Here is a 22,320-nt window from a genome sequence, read left to right on the forward strand (position 1 = left end):
GCTATACTGCATGAGAAAAGGCACTATCCTGGTAAGTAGCTGATTAAGGTTATATGTCTTTCATGGACAACACTTTAAATGTGTACACATGTACATATGTGTGTATGCAGTATGCACTCTACATACATGTGTAATTCCTATTGTGTCAAAAGACAGATATCACATCAGTACTCAGTTATCATACTAAAAGCAGCCTATCAATCAAAATTCTTTATTAGAGGAAAGAGGTTCTAGATCAGTGTTGGCATTAGCATTAGCTTAGTAATTGGTAAATAGACTTATCTGAACCTATGCTAATAAATAGGAACATGTACACAAACACTTCTTTTTCATTTTCAACGTTTTGTAATATTACAGTATATAAGAATAAAAGTAAGTTACATGTATGTACAGTATGATACAAAAAATGGGGAATGTAAACTGTATGTATTTGTAGGGTCTACCTTACAATATAAAGCGCCTTGAGGCGACTGTTGTGATTTGGTGCTGTATAAATAAAACTGAATTGAACTGAATTAAACACCAACTTGGGAATTTTAAATTTTAAACATTTTAACTATCTTTCATTTACTATGGTAAGAAGGCCATTTACTGTGGTGGTTATAGAAATCTGTAAGTCAAACTGCAAGATTGTAAAATATATGTAAACTCTATTTGAAGTCTATTTACATTCACACAGAGACATTAAAACAATAATTTCACAATAAATAGATTTTACAGTGTAGTGCTCCAGATGTGCACAAGTGCACTGTGCAATGTGTGTGTATAAACGTGTCTCTCTGAAACTTGATTACAATACAATACCCAACGTTCGAGATACCATTAATCACTGTTCACTAGAGTTCTTAAATGCCACAGTGAACATGTATGTGGGACCTTTTCGGCTTTGTCTTTTACATCCTGATCAATCACAGATATAATTTAAGTTGAAGGTACCTAAAAAAAACCCCCAAAAAACGAAATCATCTGTTTGAGGATCTATGTTGTATTCAAAAGAAATTTTTTGAATAATTTTGAGACTGAAAAATAGTACCCCTACAAAACCTGCTTACATTAATTTTTTAGGGAACACATGTTTAGGTCCTCTTTCTGATCTGAACTCTTTGTTTGTATTAAGTACATGAAAAAGTAGCCTCAGGTCTATAGTCGTATCAAAAGTGTCTGCAACTAGAGTAGTGTCTTTTGTGAACATATCTCCAGAGTTTTCATTTTTACAAGCAGCACCGCTCACTATGTCATGTGTAACAGCAAATATAACTGGTTATGCCATCTGGCTATGGAACAGGAAGCTGCTGATGGAGCAAGTGTTTTTTACTGCCAAGAAAAAGACTCCGACATTAGCCAGAGCTCTGTTATCAGCTACTATCAGTGCTAGCTTGCTAGTCTGGTTCCTAAGTTACATCTAAATTTCAATGTGATGATTATTGTTGGATAGCTTAAATCAAAATGAAAAATCTGAACAGCTGCCTAATGTCTTCTGAGGAAGTGGCCAGTGTTTTAAGTCTTAATAAAATTTGAATGTATGTATCCTTGTACGATTGTGATGGGAACATTAGGGAACATTGGGGAACAGCAGTGTTGCATGCTGGCTTATTGTATTTAAACATAATAAATAAATTACCACTTTTTAAAATAATTTCAGGCTGTACTTCAATATAGAAACCCTTTGTGTCTCTTACTTTATCTGTCATCACCACAGACTGTATATAAGACATGTACACAGCCACCACAACATCACCCGATGGTTACTGAAGTCCTGTTAAGCTTCGAGTTGAGCAATTTTACTGTTGCCATCTTGGTGTTTCGCTGACGACTTAGGAGCGGCTCAGAAATGAAATCAAGGATATCAGTGACTGACAAGCCGCTTCCAGAATAAGTCTTTTTTCTGACGCTAACAATGACTAACTCAAACTTGAACAAAATTAACTTCATATTTTAGTCATTGTGAGCTGAAACTACTGAGTCAGTGCATAAAGTGCCCCAAGAGGGAGCTAATTTATTTATTATGTAAGGTCTACATTAAAATATATTGACCACCTTAAGGTGATAAATAAAACTGAATTGAACTGAATTAAGCGTCATTTTCTCATTGACTTCAACACAGGTCTTTTTGCAACCAGAGGAGTTGCCCCCTACTGGCCATGAAAAAAAGCAAATGTAAGGCACTTTTGCACTGGCATCACTTTTTATACCCCAAAGCTATGTCCACCAATAACACGTGTTATTGTTTACTTCAGCAGTGATTTAAAAACTAACTATTGTATCTACAGGGCTTTGGTAAAGTCTGGTGACTGACAAAGAAAACTCATTTATGAGCTGTGCTCACATTAGAATTAGCAAACAGAAGAATATTTAGTAAAAAGTACATGGTCGTTTCATCCTCACCCTGTTTTCATCTTCTTTTCTGTCTTTCAATAACCTGTTTTAAAAACTATGTATGCTCTATATATCTGTTTTATTTTAGACATATTCTGCTTTTCCTTTTTTTTCATATACTAAACTGTTACAGTGTTGAATGGTCATAATAACGAAAGCTTTTAATAACGAGGTCACTGGCTGAAGAAGGAATCTACAACATAAGAGAGAGGAGATCTCCCGAATATGATCATCTGCTGTTAGGGGAGAGCCAATCAGATAAAAGGAGGAAGGAGTTTGTTTCAAACAGTGGATGGACAGCACTAAAGCCCAGTATATGACAATAAGGATTATTTTGAACTGTCATGCAAAGCTATTCTAGTATTGTCCAAATATAAAATTATGGAGCTAGAAATGAGCATAACAGGTTCAGTTTAATTCATGTTTTCTAATCAATAAATAGATTTATCAATACTGCACAACCACTAAAGACTAAACGAAAAGGGGTGATACAATTTTCAGAATTTTAGAAAGGTTTAAAATTGATTCACCTGTAATTATACATTTAAAACTGTCTGTCTTGTGCCTGCTTGACGCAACAATGAAGACATATGCATTTTGTTTTTGCCCATTTCCTTTAAAGAGCAGGTTGGAAGAAAATAATAAGCAAAATACTAAAACATTCACCCACAAAACTGAGCAGTTCAAGACTTGGTTTTGTGATAAACAAGGCGAGAAAAAAAATTGGTGGTTGTGAGTAAGATGTGGAGGAGGGGCCCCGGAGCATAAAAAGAAAATGTAAAAAAAAATGACCTCTTGTTCTGCCAACATGATATCTAGTGTCATCATGGAGAAAAGTTAAATGTGAAAGATGTGTAGGATGTTATGAATTAATGAGCTGAACTCAAATTAGACTTAGTGTACGGTAAGCCTACAAGTCCCACACTTCTAAAAACAAAAAATGTAGCATACAAATTAGGAGGTACCTCAAACGTTCAACAATCAGGCTCTGTGGTTTAGTCTCTGCTAACCAGGCAGGTGTAGAAAAGGACACAACTACTGGTGCTGTCGGCTGTTTTTCACACAGCCGACACGTTGCTGTGTGTGACGGTGTTGGTGAGGGCGCGTGTCTCAGAGCCTGGCCGATCTTTTGGGCTGGATTTGTCCAGGACAGATATCTGAGTGATTGTGCTGCTTTCAGTGAATAGGGTGCGCCGTCGTTTACTGTAGCTCAGGTAACTCTGAGTCTGCCACTTCCAAAACCTCTTCTTGAGCTCAGCCTGCACCTGAAATCAAGATGGAATACATACATTCCAGATAACTGTTTTTAGAAGTAGGAAATACACAATGTACCTGCATGAAGCTTTCCAAGTGTTTGTTTCCCCCTACCATCTACAAGAGAACTAAAGTAGCTAATTTTAGCCTTTCCAGTATGCACATTTTTGTTAAATATGCCTCATCTAGTAAAAGATAGTAAAACAAAATGTAATTATTTCAAAACACTACAAGTCTTTCTTGTTGCTACTCAGGTGCTTTTAATCTGATTAGTCCTTTTCTAAGGACGATGATTAAATGGCTCTAAATAGTCCTCATTGGTCAGGTGCCTATAGATTATGAGGTTCCTGACATCTTATTAGTTTATTCAATTCCCTTCAGTTTTATTTCTACAACACAACAGTTACAGTAATTGTAACATAGTGAAATTTGATGTAATACAGAAGAGAATCCTGTGCGTGGCACTTAGCAATGATGGAAAGGAAGAAATTAAGCTTGTGCATCCAATAAGGAACATCTGTAATCAGTCTTCTGGCTGCTTTCCCTGATGTAAGGCTGCTTTTCTGTTCTTTACATCAATACTGCTTTCCCACACTGTCAAACTCAGTGCTGTTATCATTACTCTACTTCAATCATCTTCTTGCCTGCCTTCTTTGGAACAATCAGCCTCCACGTTGCATAGTTTAAAAGAACAACCTTCATTTTCACCACCACCAGCGTCTAGACTCCGTGGGGTCCTGTCCTAAATCCTGTCATTGCCATGATGGGCCATCGGAGTCTATTGGCCAAATACATTAATTTCTTTATCTCAATCAATCATGTTCAATTTTTCCAAATGAACTCTGTTTATTGAACTCTGGCAGAACTAGGTTTGGGGGTGGTAGTTATTGACTGCGACAAATTGTCGGGGGAAGGGCAAAAAGAAGCAAAAAATGGAGCACATAGAGAGATTGTGCTGGTAATTCCACTAAAAGCTAGATTCCTTCAGGATGGACCTGATACTGATTCCACCAACCCTACTTTGGCATACTCTTTACTGCAACTTTCCACATTTAATTAAGGGTGCTGTACTGCAGCACTGTTTTGTTTATTTTATCTCTGATTTGCATCATCTGTGCAGTTTTATGAACCGTTTAAATGAAAAAAAAAAATCTACAGTCAGACCATATATGACTATGACTATGAAATAGTCCAGGCATTACATCTCGTAATGTTGTTTAGGATTTACTTTACTTACCTCACCATTCAAGAAACAGTAGAGCAGTGCCACCACAAAACCCTTGAGAGCAGAGATAGAGTATTCAAGAGTATTACATATGCTTTCATGACATATATTTATTCTTTTTTACCTTTATATGTTGATGTGTATTTTGGGTTCTACCTGGAAGGAACCCACGCCGAGCTCTATGAAGATGCGTGCCTCTGTCCCTGTGTTTTCTGGCAGGAAGGCAAACACCATGTAATGCATCCCGAATAGTGGGATGAGCAGCAGAGTGGACTTGGCCAGCCTCCTGCACACACACATGCAAAACACAGACACATTCTACACATGCAGATTCACTATCCGCTGTGACTTTATATTTGTTCTTTATGCATTCTCACGCAGCAGCATTTATTCTGTCTCACTTGAAGTGACTGGTATCATTGCCACCAACACCAGGAGACCTAAGCTTCTGGACCAGAATACGGATTACGTTGATGAAGATCACGAAGTTCACCTACATGAAACAAGTGGGAAGCACAAAATTAGTAATGTATCAGAATATTGTTAACATTTAACTAGAGATGGAACATTTGACACTTAGGCTGAAGCCTGCTTCACTCTGTTGAAGCAGACTGGTTCAAAACACCGTGTTGAGGCTTGAATCAAACCTCTGTGACCATATGACAGATAATGCTTGAGGCTTCATACATCACAGTGAAACACTGGAAGCTTGGTGATGGGTTCAACTCTTTAGCCCTGTTTCATTTGTTATGGGGAGATGAAAAATGTTTGGTGTACTGCTTTGCAGTGTTGCAACAGATCTTTTTTGGCATTAAAAGTTGCCAAAAACCTTGAATCATCCCTCCAAAACACTGATGTTGAAATACTTATCATCTTACTTAACAGTACAAACCTGTCATAACAATCTAAATTATGTTTTAAGTAGCCTGATAACAGGACGACACATTAAACACTAGAACTGCCAGGCCGGGTCATCTTGACTATTTTCATCTAATATCTTTTGTAATTTTAAAAAAAGATCAATTATTGATTAATTGGTTGATTATTGGTTTGAACAACTCACACTTACTTACTTTGTTATGTCTAAAGACTTTGATATGTTTATTATGCCTGTAGCCAGCAGACGTTATCAAGGGGTTAGCCTGTAACTAACTCTGCCTTATACCTAGTACTGTGTGCCTTTGTGGACAGATTTCTTTTGAAAAAGATATTTTTAATTCCATTAAGCATTTATACCTGGATAAACAAAGAATATAAAAAAAACTGACTTTGCCTAAAGTGATTGCAGCTTCTGCCCTGTGAGAGGAATGCGCTTTCACCTCAAAATGACTTGATATCATTCATGAGAGGATGTTTGACAAGTTTGATACGTAATAAATAACTAATTTACAACGGTTAAATGCAGGAAATCACTTTTTTTGCACGACCCATTCAGGCCTGCAGTAGCCTAATTATTAATATTTTATCTAACTACAATCTCTTATATATATTTTTAAAAAAAATTTGTGAGTCTTTATGTCAAAATGTGGCTGAACAGTAAGTTTTGCTAGGCAACCCAGCATGCTGGAAAAGTGGTGTTGCATTAATTCCTATGTCATTTTGACCCTGTTAAACATTTTATTAGCAACTTGACATTTCAAAATGTTGTATCACTTTCATGTGTGGGCAATAACTCTTAGAATGAAGACGCCGTTGAACGACTCAGGAAATCATTCCTGGCCATGGCCATCTCCCTGTACAACTCCTCCATCGAATACACTGTAAACACAGCAACAGTTACACCCTTTTTGCACATGCTCTTTTCTACTCTGTAATATTCTTGATATCTATTTACAACCACCCCTGTTAATCCTTGATATTTATAATTGACTGATTTGTATATATTGGTGCTATTTCTTAAATTTGCAAAATCTGTAACATATTGTATTGTTTAAATAGTTTAGTCTGTTACTCTTACTGTCTTGGAGCAACTGTAACCCACACAGTTTCCCTAGGGATTAATAAAGTGATTCTGATTCTTAAGATTTAATTTATCTCTTTTGTTTTGGAACTGGAATCACTGAATTGTGTGAATCATTTGGAAATTCGTGGCTGCTATAATTGCACATGAGCACTAGATGTCACTAGTAGTATCTGTCTTGGAGGCTTTGAATCTTTGAATCTTTTTTCAGTACAATCAGGAAGAAGCCTCAAAGTTTCACAGCGCTTCATCCACCCGTCTCAACGTGGATGTATTATTTCTTAGTATTTTCTGTCTAAAGTGTTTAGTTCGAGTTATTCTGTTTTACACTCATATGAATGCCCCTAGATTTAGCTCATTCATGTGTCAGGATTTCCTCATTTAGCTATCATTATCTCTTCCTATTTTATTTTGGTAGCTGTACTTGTCTGTAGTGGTTTGCATTTACTTTTCCTTTCCCTGCTTTCTCGTTGTCTTGATTGTCTGCACCTGTTTTTCCCAGCTGTGTCCACTTTCCCTGATTGTCCTTCTGTGTATACATAGCGCTGTCTTCTCTCTGGTCCTTTCTGTCAGTGTCTGTTAACCTCTCCTGCATATTTCTTGCCAGTTGTGGATTTTGTTTATTCTCCCAGTGAATTTTTTGCTTCTCAGCAAAGGCTTGTTTGCCTTCGTCTTCACATGTCTGCATTTCAGTCCAAAACATTGCAATTCATGACAAAACATTGGCACTAAACATGGACCCAGAAGATCTCTGGGGAAATATGAGGATCTTTAGGATTTCCTCCTCAGTTTAAAAATCTATGGACAAGCCTCTCTCAGTGGGTCTATCAGCTAGTAGGAAATGCTGCAGTCTCGAACAATTTCAAGTGTGTGTATCTCCATGACCCAGATGGAAAGACAATTGTAGTCAATTAATCTTACCTGGCCTTATTCACCAGAGTTAAATTCAGTCTCCTCCCTTGATCTTACATATTCTCAACTGCTGCTCCAGACAGCCAGCTCCACAGCACTGCTGCAGACACCAAGCTGCCACTCACCAGTCTCAGCCCCAGCTGTTTCCCATCCACACAAGAGCAACCATTAATGGAACACTTCTGCTAAATATCCCAGATGCACCACCTCTGGACACTCTAGAGTCTTTCATTGAAAACTGTTGTTTGGTTTCTGGATCATCTAAGAAGATGTACCGTTTACCACCAATTATGATGGCCAAAATCCGTTTTTGTTAGGAAGTTGACACTTACTTTTTGAGTTTAAGGTCATTGGTAAAATTGCAAAATGCATGTACAAGTGGTTTGAATATGACTTTCATGGAGCGATCTAAAAATAGCAATGCTGGAAACAATAAAAGAGCGACCAAAAAAGCCACTGCACAAGCAGATGCCCTTAAAGAAGTCGAAATCTAATCAAGTAAGATTTTAGTGACTGCGCATGTGCAAGGAGAGGTTTGGAATCTAGACGTGATTCCCTTCAGTCAAGGGCAAATTATATGAGTAAGAATTGAGAATTTGTAACCCCACTGTAAACACACATATACACACCATAAACATATGATGCAATAAACTGAAACAAGTGCCACAATATAAAGGTACTTTATAACACTGCAGAGAGAAAAAGTGATAATATGAACATATAATAAAATAAATTCTAGAGTCAGGAGGGATATGGGAGCTGTAATAAGAGTCTTAATGAAACAAACATAACACAATAGCAGGAAAACCAGAGAGATTCTGATGTAGTCATTTCTGTTGACCTTCTGTGCATTGACCAGGTAGAATATGACTCAACTCTCCCTGACTTGTTATTGTTGCTCCTAATGTGAAGACAAGATAAGTGTCTGCAATAGCAGCCGCACAGTCAAAATGCAGGACTGTGCCAAGATTGAGGACTCTGATAATCCAGCAATGGCTCCCACTTTTACTGTACTCACCAGTAGTGATGCAGTTATTGGAGCTTTTATGATCCACCAGATGAAGGCCACATCTGTGTCATCCCAGCACCTGAGACACACAACAGGCAGACATGGGGGGCAAAATTCAGTTCCAAACCCATTATACTGTACACCTCATCCCAAAACATACAACTTACCATATTACCACTGGTTTACAAGGCTGTTTATAGTATCTTTGAATTCTTTAAACAATCAACAATATATATTAAACTTAAAACCAATAGCAATAAGCTAATACATTTTTAGTACTGTGCAAATATCTTGAGCCATTCCGCATTTCTTTATATTTTGCTTCCAAGGAACCAGATTTTCTTATAATAATGTCATTTCTGAAAGTGGTATTGACTGCAGTCCTGACCATCTTCCCAAGATTTTGTTTGTTTGTTTGTTAAGCCACTTCATACTGACATGAATCATACAGGTATAAAAAATACACCTAATTCAAGGGAGGAACCAGTGTTGTGTTTACATAGAACAGACAACTTTGCAAAAAATCAATGTTATATTACAAGTGGAGAGACAGACACCCTATTTACTTTTTAAGACTATCCACAGTGTGTCTTTTGTCCTGTTTTAACCTCCTCAACCCAACCTATTGCTGCAGATGCTCTCCCTCCCTGTAGGGTTTTTACTTTGCAATACAAAGCACATTTAGTCAAAGGGTGTTGTGATTTGGTGCTATAAAAATAAAACTGAATTGAATTAAACCTTATCTTTAGGTAATTTGTTACTAGCCTGACACAGGATGTGAGAAAAGCATCAGCCCCTTCAGTTGAGCCATCTGCTGTTAACTGAAGCTTCACCAGAAATGGTCTCAGTTGAATGTTGGCAGCCATTCTTAAGGAACAGAACCAGGAGAAAAGACTGAGGTAGGCACAATGACACAAGAACTGCACTGAAACTGGCAATATTAGTGTGGTGATGAATCATGATATGTCCATAAAGAGGAGGTCAGGGGAGTATCTACAGTCATTTGTAAAACATGGTGGACGCTCTATTATAGGTGACAGAGAATGGATCAAAAAGCAGTCAATTTCCAAAGAAGAACTTTGGAGTGTTCTTAAAGAAGCCCGGAAAACTATTCCTGAAGTCAAAAAAATTACAAGAACACTTGCCAAAGAGGTTTCATTGCTGAAGAATAAAGGTGGTCATAGCAAATGTTCACTTTCAGGTTCATTAGAATTGTACAAACTTGTTAGAGTTTTTGCTTCTATACTGTATTTTCACTTGTATTCAATAACTTGCTCCAAATAGTTCCTGTTTTCATTGCAAAAAATAAAGAAATGAGTCATCCTCGAGAGTTTTGTAAACCACTGTGGGTGTGAATTACTGTACAAATGAATATATTATCAAAAAGCCTTTTTTGCAACAAATAGTAGATCACAAAATATGTTATTTTTATTAAAATTTTATGTTTAGTCTAAAGTTATTTGAGTGTGTATGTATTATTATTATTTTTTGTTATTTAAATTTTCTCTAATTTGATATTGTCTTGATATCCTGCAGCTGTTGCTCACCCCCTGTTGTCGTAGAAGTTTCGAGTTAGAATCCAAGCTGTTATGATTACCGTCGGGAGACCTGGGAGGCACAAACAGAGGGACCTGATCATTAGGAAAAGAACTAAAGTGAAACAAGATGAAAAGCAGGAAATCACATGAAAGGAAACAGGGACATATGATAGACCGGGATGATGACGAGTGAGGTACCAACCCCAGCCAATAAGTATGTACCACCAGAAGTATTTCTTCTGGAAGACAAATGTGAGAGTGAGCAGTGTCTGCAGGTACATGCCCTCCACCAGGAGCCAGAAGTAGTTAGCCAGGATACTGAACTGGAAGAAGGCCACGGCTGATTTACAGGATCGCTGTGGGACAAAAAAAACAAAAGATTCCTGAACATGAGTTTCATCTGAAAGGCTCATTTATTTTTAGGGACAGCAGCAATAAAACCCATAAATTTATGAGCCACAGCGATGTTCAGAATTATAAAAAACACAAGACTTTAATGTTACAGGGAAACATCCATTTCCCTCCACACATGCTTGAAGTCATGGGGGTTTTTTTATATTGTATTTATTTATACTCATTATAATTAATGATCAGTCTCATCCTCCTCTTACTAACACTATGTCTTTTAATATTTCTGGAATGGTTCAAATATAGTTTATTATAATGGCAATCTGTTGCCAAACAAGATGGTCACATTTCACCTTAAACCTGCACCTCTTTAATAATCAGTAGGTGGCGGTTGCAAAAAGAAGTCGAGATGTATATAAATGCCTTTAGCTTCCTAGTTAAACACATTCCTGGTGGCTTTATGGTGTCAGTCACTAATTTTGAGTCCTATTAAATATAACATGTGCCATTAACAGAGTGAGAGGACTCAAGTAGTAGACCGGTTAAGTCCCTTATTAACAAGCAGATGAATGAGCAACAGGGATTAGACCTCCTGAGTGAGGAGGGGGAGCGATTCCAGAGTACTGTATAAAATCTGCAGGTTGTTTACAAGGAAGAGGAGATAGCGATGGAGCTGCATTTCAGGGCTACCATTTGAATCAAAAAGGAGAATAAATCATCAACTATCATTCACATATATCATTCACACACATGTTGCTCATTTTAAGATGGCATATCTGATTAAATTTGAAATTGAATGGTCACTAAAAGACACTGCATGCATGAAATCTTTTGTCAAATCTAAAAGAACAGACTGAAAAAGCATGCTGACTTTGACCTCGAAGTTCTACTTCTACCATCATTTTTGGTGTTGACGAATTCTCCCACAGATTTTAATTCATTCACCGTGTCACTTTCTTGTAAATACTCTTTTGCTATTCCAAAATGGAAACTGGCTTTTAATGGCTAATTGAAGTTTATAAATTATATTACCAATAAATTGCCTTTGTCTTAAGGGACTTATTAAATTTAAATTATTTAATACTTGAGTCTTAAGATGAGGACTTTGAGATATTTATTTTGCTTGTAAATAATATTCAAGCTTGTTACTGTTTAACAAAATATTTTTGGATTTAGTTTCCCTTAAGTCCAGCAAAACTGGTACACTGTCTATATCTCAGAATAATTTTGATATTCTTGTCTTTTTCTGTTGCTGTGAGCTAAATGTCAGAACTCCGAAACAGCTGGCAGCCAAAATGGTGTTTGGGGAGCATGGCATCTGGGATGAAACACTCAATGCATCACAGAGTTGTTGGCTTTTGAGTGTTGCAGAAATCACACTGATATGGAATTCCATAAAGGCTATGTGCTTATGCAATCCTTAAAATTTGTTAAATAATCCAGTTATGAAGCTTCGTGAATTATTTCTTTCTTTTCACTTCCACTGAGTAGTGAAAGCCATAGAGGGTTCTTAAAACGATGTGCCTGAAATAAGGCGTTCTCGCTGGGTATAGTGTGCCTTGACCTTCTGGTCAGTTGATAGCTGGTGGGGCAAGTTAGCTGTTAGACCAGCAGGAAGGGACTTATCTGAAAACACTGGAGCACTTTTAGGCCATGTCTTGATAAATTGAACAGATATTTGAAGTTTACACATCTACATTCTTGCCTAAAAACACCTTAAAAGTTTAATTTGTTCAACAGAAACAGTAGTATTTCAAATGTTACTTGTAGTTTTCACTACTCTGCCATTTTCACCTTTCGGGTGTTGGACGAAATGCATTCTGGGATACTTGGGTGAGTCCACTTCCTATTTCACACTATGACAGCTTCATTCTATCCAGACAATGGTGGTAAAAAGCATGTTATATGCATAAAGCATAATAAATTAGAGTAACTTGTTAGCAATCTGTTGCCTAATTCCCTGTAAATTTCTAAAGAGTAACCCTCAGTTAGATTGTTCCCACCAGAAGGAATGCCCACTATTCAAGGTGTTTTAGCTCTAGTTTTGCTCTCCATTGTTTCTGTAATTTTGTTCTATTTTCTTCACTAGTTAGCTGCTAACCTTTTGTACATGATATTTGATACATCTGGGCAGTTCGTAATTAATACATAATGTATTACTGATTGATAGATTTCACTGTGAATCCTGTTCTAGAACCATCTTCTTATCCATATCTAGCCTTACCCACTGTATTTTTCTTTAAAACGTGTTTTTGTTGGTGTCATGAGTAGGCTTTTTTCTTTTCATATTACCCACTCGTTGTGCCTCACAGCCTTTCTACGAGTCATGCTGATGTTCTGGTGCTGGTCCCTGATACCCACACAAGAGGCACACTTACCAGCACTCCAGACAGCCTCATCAGGAGAAAAACACAAAGGGAAACACCACTCATTTATGCTCTCACTGGCTCTTTGCTCAGCCATTCCCAGCATTTCAGTCTTGCTCCTTGCTGCTCTCTAAGTTATTAACCTCATCAGAGTCTATATCAAGAAAACCAAACACAGCTAACCAAACTCATTGCTACAGTTTAGAGAAACCTTTCAGTTGAAAGATGGATATTTTATCTCCCTTTTTTTCTGCAACAGTTTTACCTAGTAATTGTAAAAAGAATATGCCTGGATAGAGACAATAATCTAACCTGTACCGACAGATTAAATTGAAAAACTTAAATTGGATTATTATTTGGTTTATTATTTCTTTATTGTTTCAAAGGGTCTTACCAATAAATCTCATACCATTGGAAAGCCTGTTTATTTGGTTGACCTGTGACAAGTGCTGATTGAAGAATGGGATACCATCCCACTACAGTAGTGTGTCCAGATTGTGACCAGCATGAAGAGGTGGTGCCAGGCTGATTCTGCGTATTGTTCTTCCACATGCTACTGAGACCCCTGTTTGTTTAATACATTGTGAAATTGCCAACATGTCTTGTTTCTTCTGAGAAGGTTTGACATGTAAAGTCTGAAGAAATAATTGACCAAGTTTAGTTACTTTTTCCAAGATTACTTGTGTAGGAATGTTTAGCTTATTTTAGAGTTTAGGAATGTGTTAGATAGGATAGAACTATTGTAGAGACACTGACACTGCCCTGGATGTAATAAAGGCCTGACTGTGTCATAAACTTAGGAGTAGATTTTAGGAGACCCTCCCCCAGTTGAACTGTGAATGTAAGACAAAGAAGAGTTAATGCTGAGTGGAAATTCCCCAGAGAATACCTGTGTGGGGGTCTCAAAATTTGTAACTTGATAACTGTGGTCTGGAACGGAGATGGGGTTTTATGACCTCCGGGGAGTCACTATATAGAGACACACACACCTACAGTGCTTTAATTCTTACGCACCCACACCCACATGCACACTCACTCACGTGCACACACACATACACACAGGTATGCGCACATAGTCACTCACGAGCACTCACATAGACACGCTGGGACGCAGCGCACATGTAGGCATTCACGTGCTCGCACACACAAACATGTAAACATAGTGCTTAGTTTTATGGCACCTCGTAGAGGGATTAGAAGGGGGGTCACTTATACAAAACTGCATGTAATAGACAAAGGAGTTGAGATCTGCAGAGAAAGTCCGGGGTTCTGTACATCTCCCTTCTAGAAGGTATAATCAATAAGTGTGTATTAATAAAGGTATTGTTAATTGACTACTGAGTCCCGGTGTTCTTTCTGGAGGCCTGACGAATATACGAACCGGGGTGAAACTGCTTTTTGCAACACTTGACAAGTTCTGATTATAGCTTTAAAACATACTTCTTGTGTTGCACATTTTGGAAGTCATTGTAATTGTGGTGCTGCCAAAATAAAGGGCTATTTTGAAAGGATCACTGCCTTTTCCCCCAACTATATTCTTAACTAGAAATTGGAGCACTTGTCCAAGTAACCCAGAATTTTTGACACACTTTTCATTAGTGATTATCATGAAAATAGTTTTTTTTTTTCTTCAAGGTTAGTTTTGGAACTGGTGCAGTAGCTCAGTCCCTGGCTGCGCCAGTCTGTATGCCGATGTTTCTTGGGTAAAACTGAACCCCAAATTACCCTTAATGCATCCATGGGAGAATGAGTTTTTGAATGATATAAAGAGGTAAAAGGCATACAGAAAAAAACACTGTATGAATGTGTGCATGTGAATGGGTGAAAGTGGATGTGAACCAATGTCTGGAACCAATTAAGTTGTTAATCCAAAATGCTGCAGCAAGAGTACTGACAGGGACTAGAAAGAGAGAGCATATTTCTCCTATATTGGCTTCCCTTCATTGGCTCCCTGTTAAATCCAGAACTGAATTCAAAATCCTGCTCCTCACATACAAGGTCTTAAATAATCAGGCCCCATCTTATCTTAATGACCTTGTAGTACCATATCACCACATTAGAGCACTTGTCTCTCACACTGCAGGTTTACTTGTTGTTCCTACAGTATTTAAAAGTAGAATGGGAGGCAGAGGCTTCAGTTTTCAGGCCCCTCTTCTATGGAACCAGCTTCCAGTTTGGATTCGGGAGACAGACACTATCTCTACTTTTAAGATTAGGCTTTCTTTTTTGATTAAGCACACAGTTTGGGCTAGATCAGGTGACCCTTAATTCCACCCTTGGTTATGCTGCAATAGGTGAAGGCTGCTGGGGAATTCCCATGATGCATTGAGTATTTCTTCTTCAGTCACCTTTTTCACTCACTATGTGTTAATAGCCCTCTCTGCATTGAATCATACTTACTATTAATCTCTGTCTCTCTTCCACAGCATATGTGTTATCCTGTCTTCCTTCTCTGACCCCAACTGGTTGCAGCAGATGGCCGCCCCTCCCTGAGCCTGGTTCTGCCGGAGGTTTCTTCCTGTTAAAAGGGGTTTTTTCCTTCCCACTGTCGCCAAAGTGCTTGCTCATAGGGGCTCATATGATTGTGGGGTTTCTCTCTATGTATTGTTGTAGGGTCTACCTTATAATATAAAGTGCCTTGAGTTGACTGTTGTTGTAATTTGGCGCTATATAAATAAAATTGAATTGAATTGAAGTACCACACTGACAATTAAGTACCATTTACTTATCTGCATCTGGGGTGGATAGGAAAAAAATGATCCAAGGTATATTTTTTATTGAGTTTAATTCATGCTGCAGAAGTACAAAAGGGACCAAGCACTCTAAAAACTGAGGAGTGATATTATGCTCATTAGTTCTTCCTTATTGCAAGAATGAATCAGAGGGGGACCATAAAGAGCAGTCAGTGACGTCAGTCCCGAAGTAGTGGATGGGAGAGGATATGTGTACATATCATATTTTTATTGTTAGCTTGCTATTTACACAGGCACTGTTGCCAAGTAACAAAATAAAAAATATAATAAGTCATGCAATTAATTATTTTCCACATGAAGTAACCTTCCCTGTGAAGGCCAGCAAGGTGGCGCTCTTTTATGTGGAGGCTGCATATTTCTTGCTGTGCCTCTGTGGATTCTCTCTGGGTACTGCAGTTTTCTCCACTAACTGATGGCTATCAATGTAACCCAGAATGGATGTGTGCATACCTGCCCAGGTTGTGTCTCCCTCGCAAGCTATGACTGGACAGAGTCATAGCTTGAGAGCATCCTTGTAACCTTTCACTAGATAAGCAAAAGAAAATGGTCGGATGAAAGAAAATACTTTTAAAACGTGAAGTGTAAACTGTAGTGGATTACTTGTTTTGAGTAATCACCCCAATCTTCAGGTTTTACTTTTAGTTTAGCTATGTTTCAGCTAGTTTATAATTTAAAAAAAATAAACATTGATTTTAGTTTTTAAGTTTCTGTATTAGTTTTACTATTTAAAATGTTTAAAATAAATATTTGAAATGGTCAATCTTACTTAGTGAGTCACCTTTTGCAAACAGCTGACTCACTAACACATAGACACATCCACATATCCACCCATCTATCTCTGTCTTGGGGGAACTGGAGTCTATGAGCTATATGTTTAATGAGAATGGAATATCTATGTCATTAATGATATGCATCAATGCCTCCACAACCTAAAAACTAAGGGAGTGTCCCACTTTAGCTCATTTTGCAACCACACAATATAATTTCAGTGAGTTTTTTTGTTTTTTTCTGTAACCTAGTTTTTAATTTTTTTTCACTTAAGTAAAATAGTTTTTCCATACTATCCTTAATCCTACTGCTGGTTTTCTTAAGTAAATATAGTGCCTTTGATGGGCATGGAAGATGACATACTCACTGTAGACATAAAGCAGTGGTCCATGTTTTCATCAGAAAAAAGGATAGCGTCTTTGATAAAGACAGCACTCGCTCTCAGGATGAATGAGAAGAACAAGTTCATGTGGATGTAGTTCCTGGTGCAGTGAAATTTCCTAAAGAGTAGAAGAAAAAAGAATGAAAAAGAATGAATCTGTTTGGATAAATTTTCATTCACTATTTTATTCCAGTGTGAGTCATTCAGTCTAAAAGAGTCTAATATTTTTCAATGAGACCTCCAGCATTACCTGAAGACAGTGAAGACAAAAATAGCTGATATAAGAGAGATGAGGGAGGTAGCGTAGCCAGCAGTGTACACCTGTTTGAAGTTGGAGAAATATGTTGTCTGAAAAAAAAAAGAAGTGAGTGTGGGTTAAAGGAAGGGATCTCAAAGCTGCACTGTAGGTGGCAGACAGCTGGTGTTGTAAGCCAACCCTTTTGTTCAACAATGGCTGTTCTTAGTGGACATAGATGCCTTATTTCACTCCTCTTTCAAACCATCTGAATTTTCTGTCCAAAATGTGAACATTGGCATCCATTTTTCATTCTGTTTCTCCCTAGTTTGTGCCTGACCTTCTTTCCTACCCATCGTTGCTTATTGGTGAAAGCCCATTTGGGATAACACGTGTTTTGAGAGCTTTCTTTACATGTATGTGTTCTTTTTCTTTCCCTTCTGGCTTAGTGGGGATGCTTTCTGCCCGGTGTTGTAGGGTGCTGATTACTCCATGTTTGTGCTCCAGAGGGTGGTGGGAGTCAAAGAGTAGATACTGGTCTGTGTGTGTGGGCTTGTGGTAAACTTAAATGTTGACTTTTCCCCAATGTGCACAGCACAGTCAAGAAATGGCAAACTATTATCCTGAGAACCTAAACAGACATTAGCTAGTATTAACCTACCGCTCATTCACAACCTTCAAGTGTTCAATAATGTGACGAGATAATGACCCATCCGCCTTTTTTTTATGTTTGTCTTTATGAGTTGTTCATTGAATAATGCAGCTGCTACATTTGATGCAGCCTGAACCAAATTTACTGTAATACAACTCTGGAGAAATCTATTTAGAAATAGGCGGAGCAGTTTCATTATTAACACTGATGCCCAGAATACCAGCAGCTGCATTAATATATTTCACCTCTCCTGTTATCAGTGGATACTTGATCAATTAGGAATCACATTTAAAACATGCTTGTTCTTGCAGTCCTGTGAAGAAAAAGGATGTTTCACAGGATTCCACACAGTTCTCCCCTGGATTGTGTGCACTGGCCAGCCCCCAAAATTTGCCACCCTCAGGGGCCTCCTACCAGAAAGACTGTCCTGTGTTGGTAATAATGTAATAAGGTTGCAGCAAAGCTGGCACCAATCCATGGACAGATCACTGGCACATCTCAGAGCCAAAATAGAGACAAGAAACAGTTCACACTCCTACATGATCTAATTTGATTTTGACTGATTTGTCTTTCCTGAACAAGTTAACTCCATTCTGGTAGAGTGAAGCTTTATGCCAGGGGCAGGGTCTGTGACCCAGCATTTTGAGTTCATTCTGTATTTTTGAGTTCTTATGTTAAGTTTGTGATTATAAGTCCTTGTGTTATTCTTAATTAGGGTGTAGCTGAGTTTTAGTTCAGCAATCATTACTATCATTTGTGTCCTTGGTTTTTTGTGTCCTGTTTCTCGTCCAGTCTGTCATGTGTGTCTGTGTGTTCCACATTGTCAAGCTTGTATTGTCATGTTTACATCTTTCAATGTTTCCCATTTTATTTTGAAAGTCTTATCTTTCATTGTTCAGTGTGTTTATTTTTCACTCTTCCCCTGTGGTGTCATATTCATTTGAGTCAGCTGTTTCTCCATGTGTTTCCACTTCCCTGATCACCTCCTGTGTGTATTTAAGTCCTCTGTCTTCCTTTGTTCAGTGTCAGGTCATCTGGTTTCCTTCTGTCCATGTCACATCGGGTTAATGGATTTTCATGATTCTGTTCAGTTCATGTTTTCTTGTCATACTTACTTGCAAGCAGAATTATTTTGTTTTCTTATGTTCAGAATTATGTTCATGTCATGTTTGTCATAGTCAGTCCTTGACAGTTTAGGTTTTCCCAGTTTAGGTTCTAGTTCTAGTTTACTCGCCCCTGATCGCCTTGCTTTATTTTGTAATTATGTTTAATCAGGCAAAATAAATGGCTCGCCTTTTGTTTAATCTCAGTTCCATCTCCTTCCGTGTCTGCACTTGGGGGATGATCTGATATCGTCGTGTTGGTGTTGTTCCCAGATCATCATGAAAATGTTGTTCCAGGTTCAACATTGCAAGTGACCAATCACATTGTTGTGACGTTATTCTTTTGCACGCCAAGCCATTCGTGCATTTATGAAATTCCAATGTTGCAAGGACAATATCAATTCTGCTTACCGTTTATTAAAGGGTTAGGGTTAGGATTGGGGTCAGGGTCCGTTGATCGGCGGACAGAGGCGGTTGCTCGCAGCTTAAGCACAGTTTTTTGTTTTACAGCGGTTTTTCCCGAAGTCGCAAAAGTATGACGTCACAACATTCTGATTGGTCACTTGCAATGTTGATCCTGGAACAACATTTACTATGATGATCTGGGAACAACACCAACACGACGATATCAGATCGTGCGCACTTGGGTCCTCCTTCTTACTCCACACACAGTCAGCTCCCGCTTACCATGACACTTTAGGCTGCTTCTGCTCAGCTCTGCTGAGAATTATTAAAGCGATGGTTGGGACTTCCAGTCAATTAATCAATTGATCAATCAGTTAAAACGTATTATAAATTTCAAAATCCTATCTGGTTGTCATATGTACTAGTGATGGTGAGATGAAGCCTCGTGATGAACTGAAGCTTTCCATTCAACTGGTCGACTCATGGTTCGAAGCACTGTGATGATTCATTTGCTCTACTGCGCCATCAAGTGAATGATTCTAGTGAAACAGGCTCAATGATTATAATGATGTGATGTGTAACCCTCTAAACTGAATAAATAAATAGTTTTCATGGTTATTTATCCCGAATATTGTCTCAGTATGTCTGATACAAAAGATACAGTGGAAACTATCAGGACAGAGTTTTGGTATGATTGTGTAACTGTGTAATCATGCTTATGTACATCTGGATAATGACACAAACTAGGTGTGGCGCTTCACTTTTTAATAAACTAAAAGACAGAAATCAGATTATAGGATCTGTGGTGTTGTTTATTTATATTATGGTACTTATCATTTTTCGATATTTATTACCGTGTATATACCTTATTAGGAGAGAAGAATTTAAAATGTTGCCAGACAGGGGAAAATCTTCTCTTCCTTGCTGGTTCCATCGAAGAAGAAATGCTCAAGTAACTATGTAATACTATGTAAGACGTACATAATCCAAATCCAAAACACAATGTGATTGGGCAATCATTTTTTTTTCGAATCTGGCGCAAACCGGCGAGCCAGTTTCTGAATCAGTCACGTGGTATGGACTGCTCGCGAGGCCTCGAACGTCACTGCATACATAATCAAAGCAAGCCTTCACAAAAAGTCCCCCGAGATTACACGACACACGCTTCAAAGCTTCGACACACAGGACACATCACTAATATGTACACATTTTCAGTGATATCACCTTTAATAGCAGGAAATTAACTCGGCTTATAATTAGTTTTCGCTTTTTTTGCCAAATGTTTCAAGTAAAATATATTTGACAACAGCATAATAAAACTAGAAATTCTATTTTTGGTGTGCCACCTCAATATTTTTAGTTGCCCCAATATGGCCAACCCTATGAAAATATTCTGGAGTAGTGATGTGTCGGTCGCAAATGAAACGGCTCTTAGAGCCGGCTCTTTGAAGTGAACAACGTGTTTTTTTTTCTTTCTCTCACCCTCTCTCTCGCACTTTTTTTCCGCTTCACTCCGCACGCGAGCCTTGTGCTCTGCGCTGGGCAGAGGGGGGAGGGGCGGTAGTTACACTCGCAGTAGCACAGGAACAGAGCCGAAGGGAGAGAGAGAGAAAGCGAGCCAGGGGCAACAACGTCACATTAGAAAGGTATAGTGATCATTCACAACTATTTTCAGTTGCGGATGATAAAGGATTCAGAAAGTTTATTCATGTTCCATATGACAGAGAATGTGCATCTTCTTTTTCTTTTCATATTTTAATTTATATTTAATTGTGTTGTGGTTTGCAGTGTTTTGTGTTGTTTCAATTTAAATTTGTTTAAAAGGAAAAAGCTGAAAATTTAAATAGTTAAAAGTTGAAATGTAAATAGTTGGTTTTTATATTATATGATTTATTCATTACATTTTATGTGGAGTGAGTAAATAAAAGCAGTAGCGGTTTTTGATACGGGCGACACGGGCGGTTGCCCAGGGCGGCATCATGGCGGGGGGTTGTATACTATGCCTACTCTCTCTCTCTTCATATGTGTGTGTGTCTGTGTGTTTCTCTGGTGAAATTCAGTATGGTTCCGACAACAGTTTTATGTTAATGTACATGCCTTAATATGTTTTATGTATGTGTGTGTGTGTGTGTGGGGGGGGTGCAGATGGAGTGTTCGCCCAGGGCGCCAAACAGGCTAGGACCGCCACTGAATAAAAGTATATTTACAGTGGCCCCTAGAGACAAAGCACGTACAAACTCCAAAACACGTAAAAACTCCAAAACACATAAAAACTCCACAGTACGTACAAACTCCGAAGCACATACAAACTCCAAAACATATTCAAAACACAACAGAAGTGCTACAGGATGCTAGGCGCAGTGTTGAGCTTTTGTTACCTAGTGGCTACACAAGCCAGGAAGTACCAACGACCGGATTTGGTGTGTGGTAGTAACAGGTAAATGAACATTTTTTCAAATTATTTGAATATATATGAGTGTTTGTGTATAAATACACAAACAATACACATATGCTTTCAATTGTGTAATTTAAGTGATCTAGGTAGCTCTGTTTTGGAAGTTCAGTTAACGCTAGAAATGTGTTATGGAGTTTGTACGTGCTTTGTCTCTAGGGGCCACCATATATATTTATATATAAACATATATAAATAAAACCACGTTTTTTTTTTACATTAGTAATTCCTTTTGTGCATAATTTTATATTGTTGTTAATAATAAATTAATTAAAGCAACAAAACAACCTGAAGAGCCGGTTGGGAACCGAAAGAGCCGGCTCTTTTTAGTGAGCCGAGCCGAAAGAGCCGGTTCTCTAAAAGGAACCGGAAATCCCATCACTATTCTGGAGATGCCCTTGTTTATACATAAGGACCGCTCAATTATAGTTGATAAAATGCAGATTTGAAGATTACATGTAATCCCATCATTTTTAAGATTAGATAAGATTAGGTATATGTGTTTAGATTTTTTCATTTTGATTCATATTGTGAAATGTCCTGAAAAACAAACTAAGTATATTACATTTATGTTACTCAAAT

General features: G+C 38.0%; 1 protein-coding gene across 1 annotated transcript in view; it reads right to left on the reverse strand.

The window, feature by feature from the left end:
• Window positions 1-195: 195 nt before the first annotated feature.
• Window positions 196-22,320, reverse strand: part of LOC116329384 (pituitary adenylate cyclase-activating polypeptide type I receptor-like) — a 60,444-nt gene continuing 38,319 nt past the window's right edge. The window contains exons 5-13 of the mRNA XM_031751385.2: window positions 17,142-17,239; window positions 16,877-17,009; window positions 10,477-10,630; window positions 10,284-10,344; window positions 8,746-8,815; window positions 5,257-5,348; window positions 5,012-5,141; window positions 4,868-4,909; window positions 196-3,641 (exon numbers count right to left, since the gene is read on the reverse strand). Coding sequence (XP_031607245.1) covers window positions 3,435-3,641; window positions 4,868-4,909; window positions 5,012-5,141; window positions 5,257-5,348; window positions 8,746-8,815; window positions 10,284-10,344; window positions 10,477-10,630; window positions 16,877-17,009; window positions 17,142-17,239 — 987 coding nt within the window. The 3' untranslated portion in view covers window positions 196-3,434. The remainder of the gene's footprint in view (window positions 3,642-4,867; window positions 4,910-5,011; window positions 5,142-5,256; window positions 5,349-8,745; window positions 8,816-10,283; window positions 10,345-10,476; window positions 10,631-16,876; window positions 17,010-17,141; window positions 17,240-22,320) is intronic.

This window comes from Oreochromis aureus, linkage group 17 (assembly GCF_013358895.1).
Source record: "Oreochromis aureus strain Israel breed Guangdong linkage group 17, ZZ_aureus, whole genome shotgun sequence".
NCBI classification, from domain to species: Eukaryota; Metazoa; Chordata; class Actinopteri; order Cichliformes; family Cichlidae; genus Oreochromis; species Oreochromis aureus.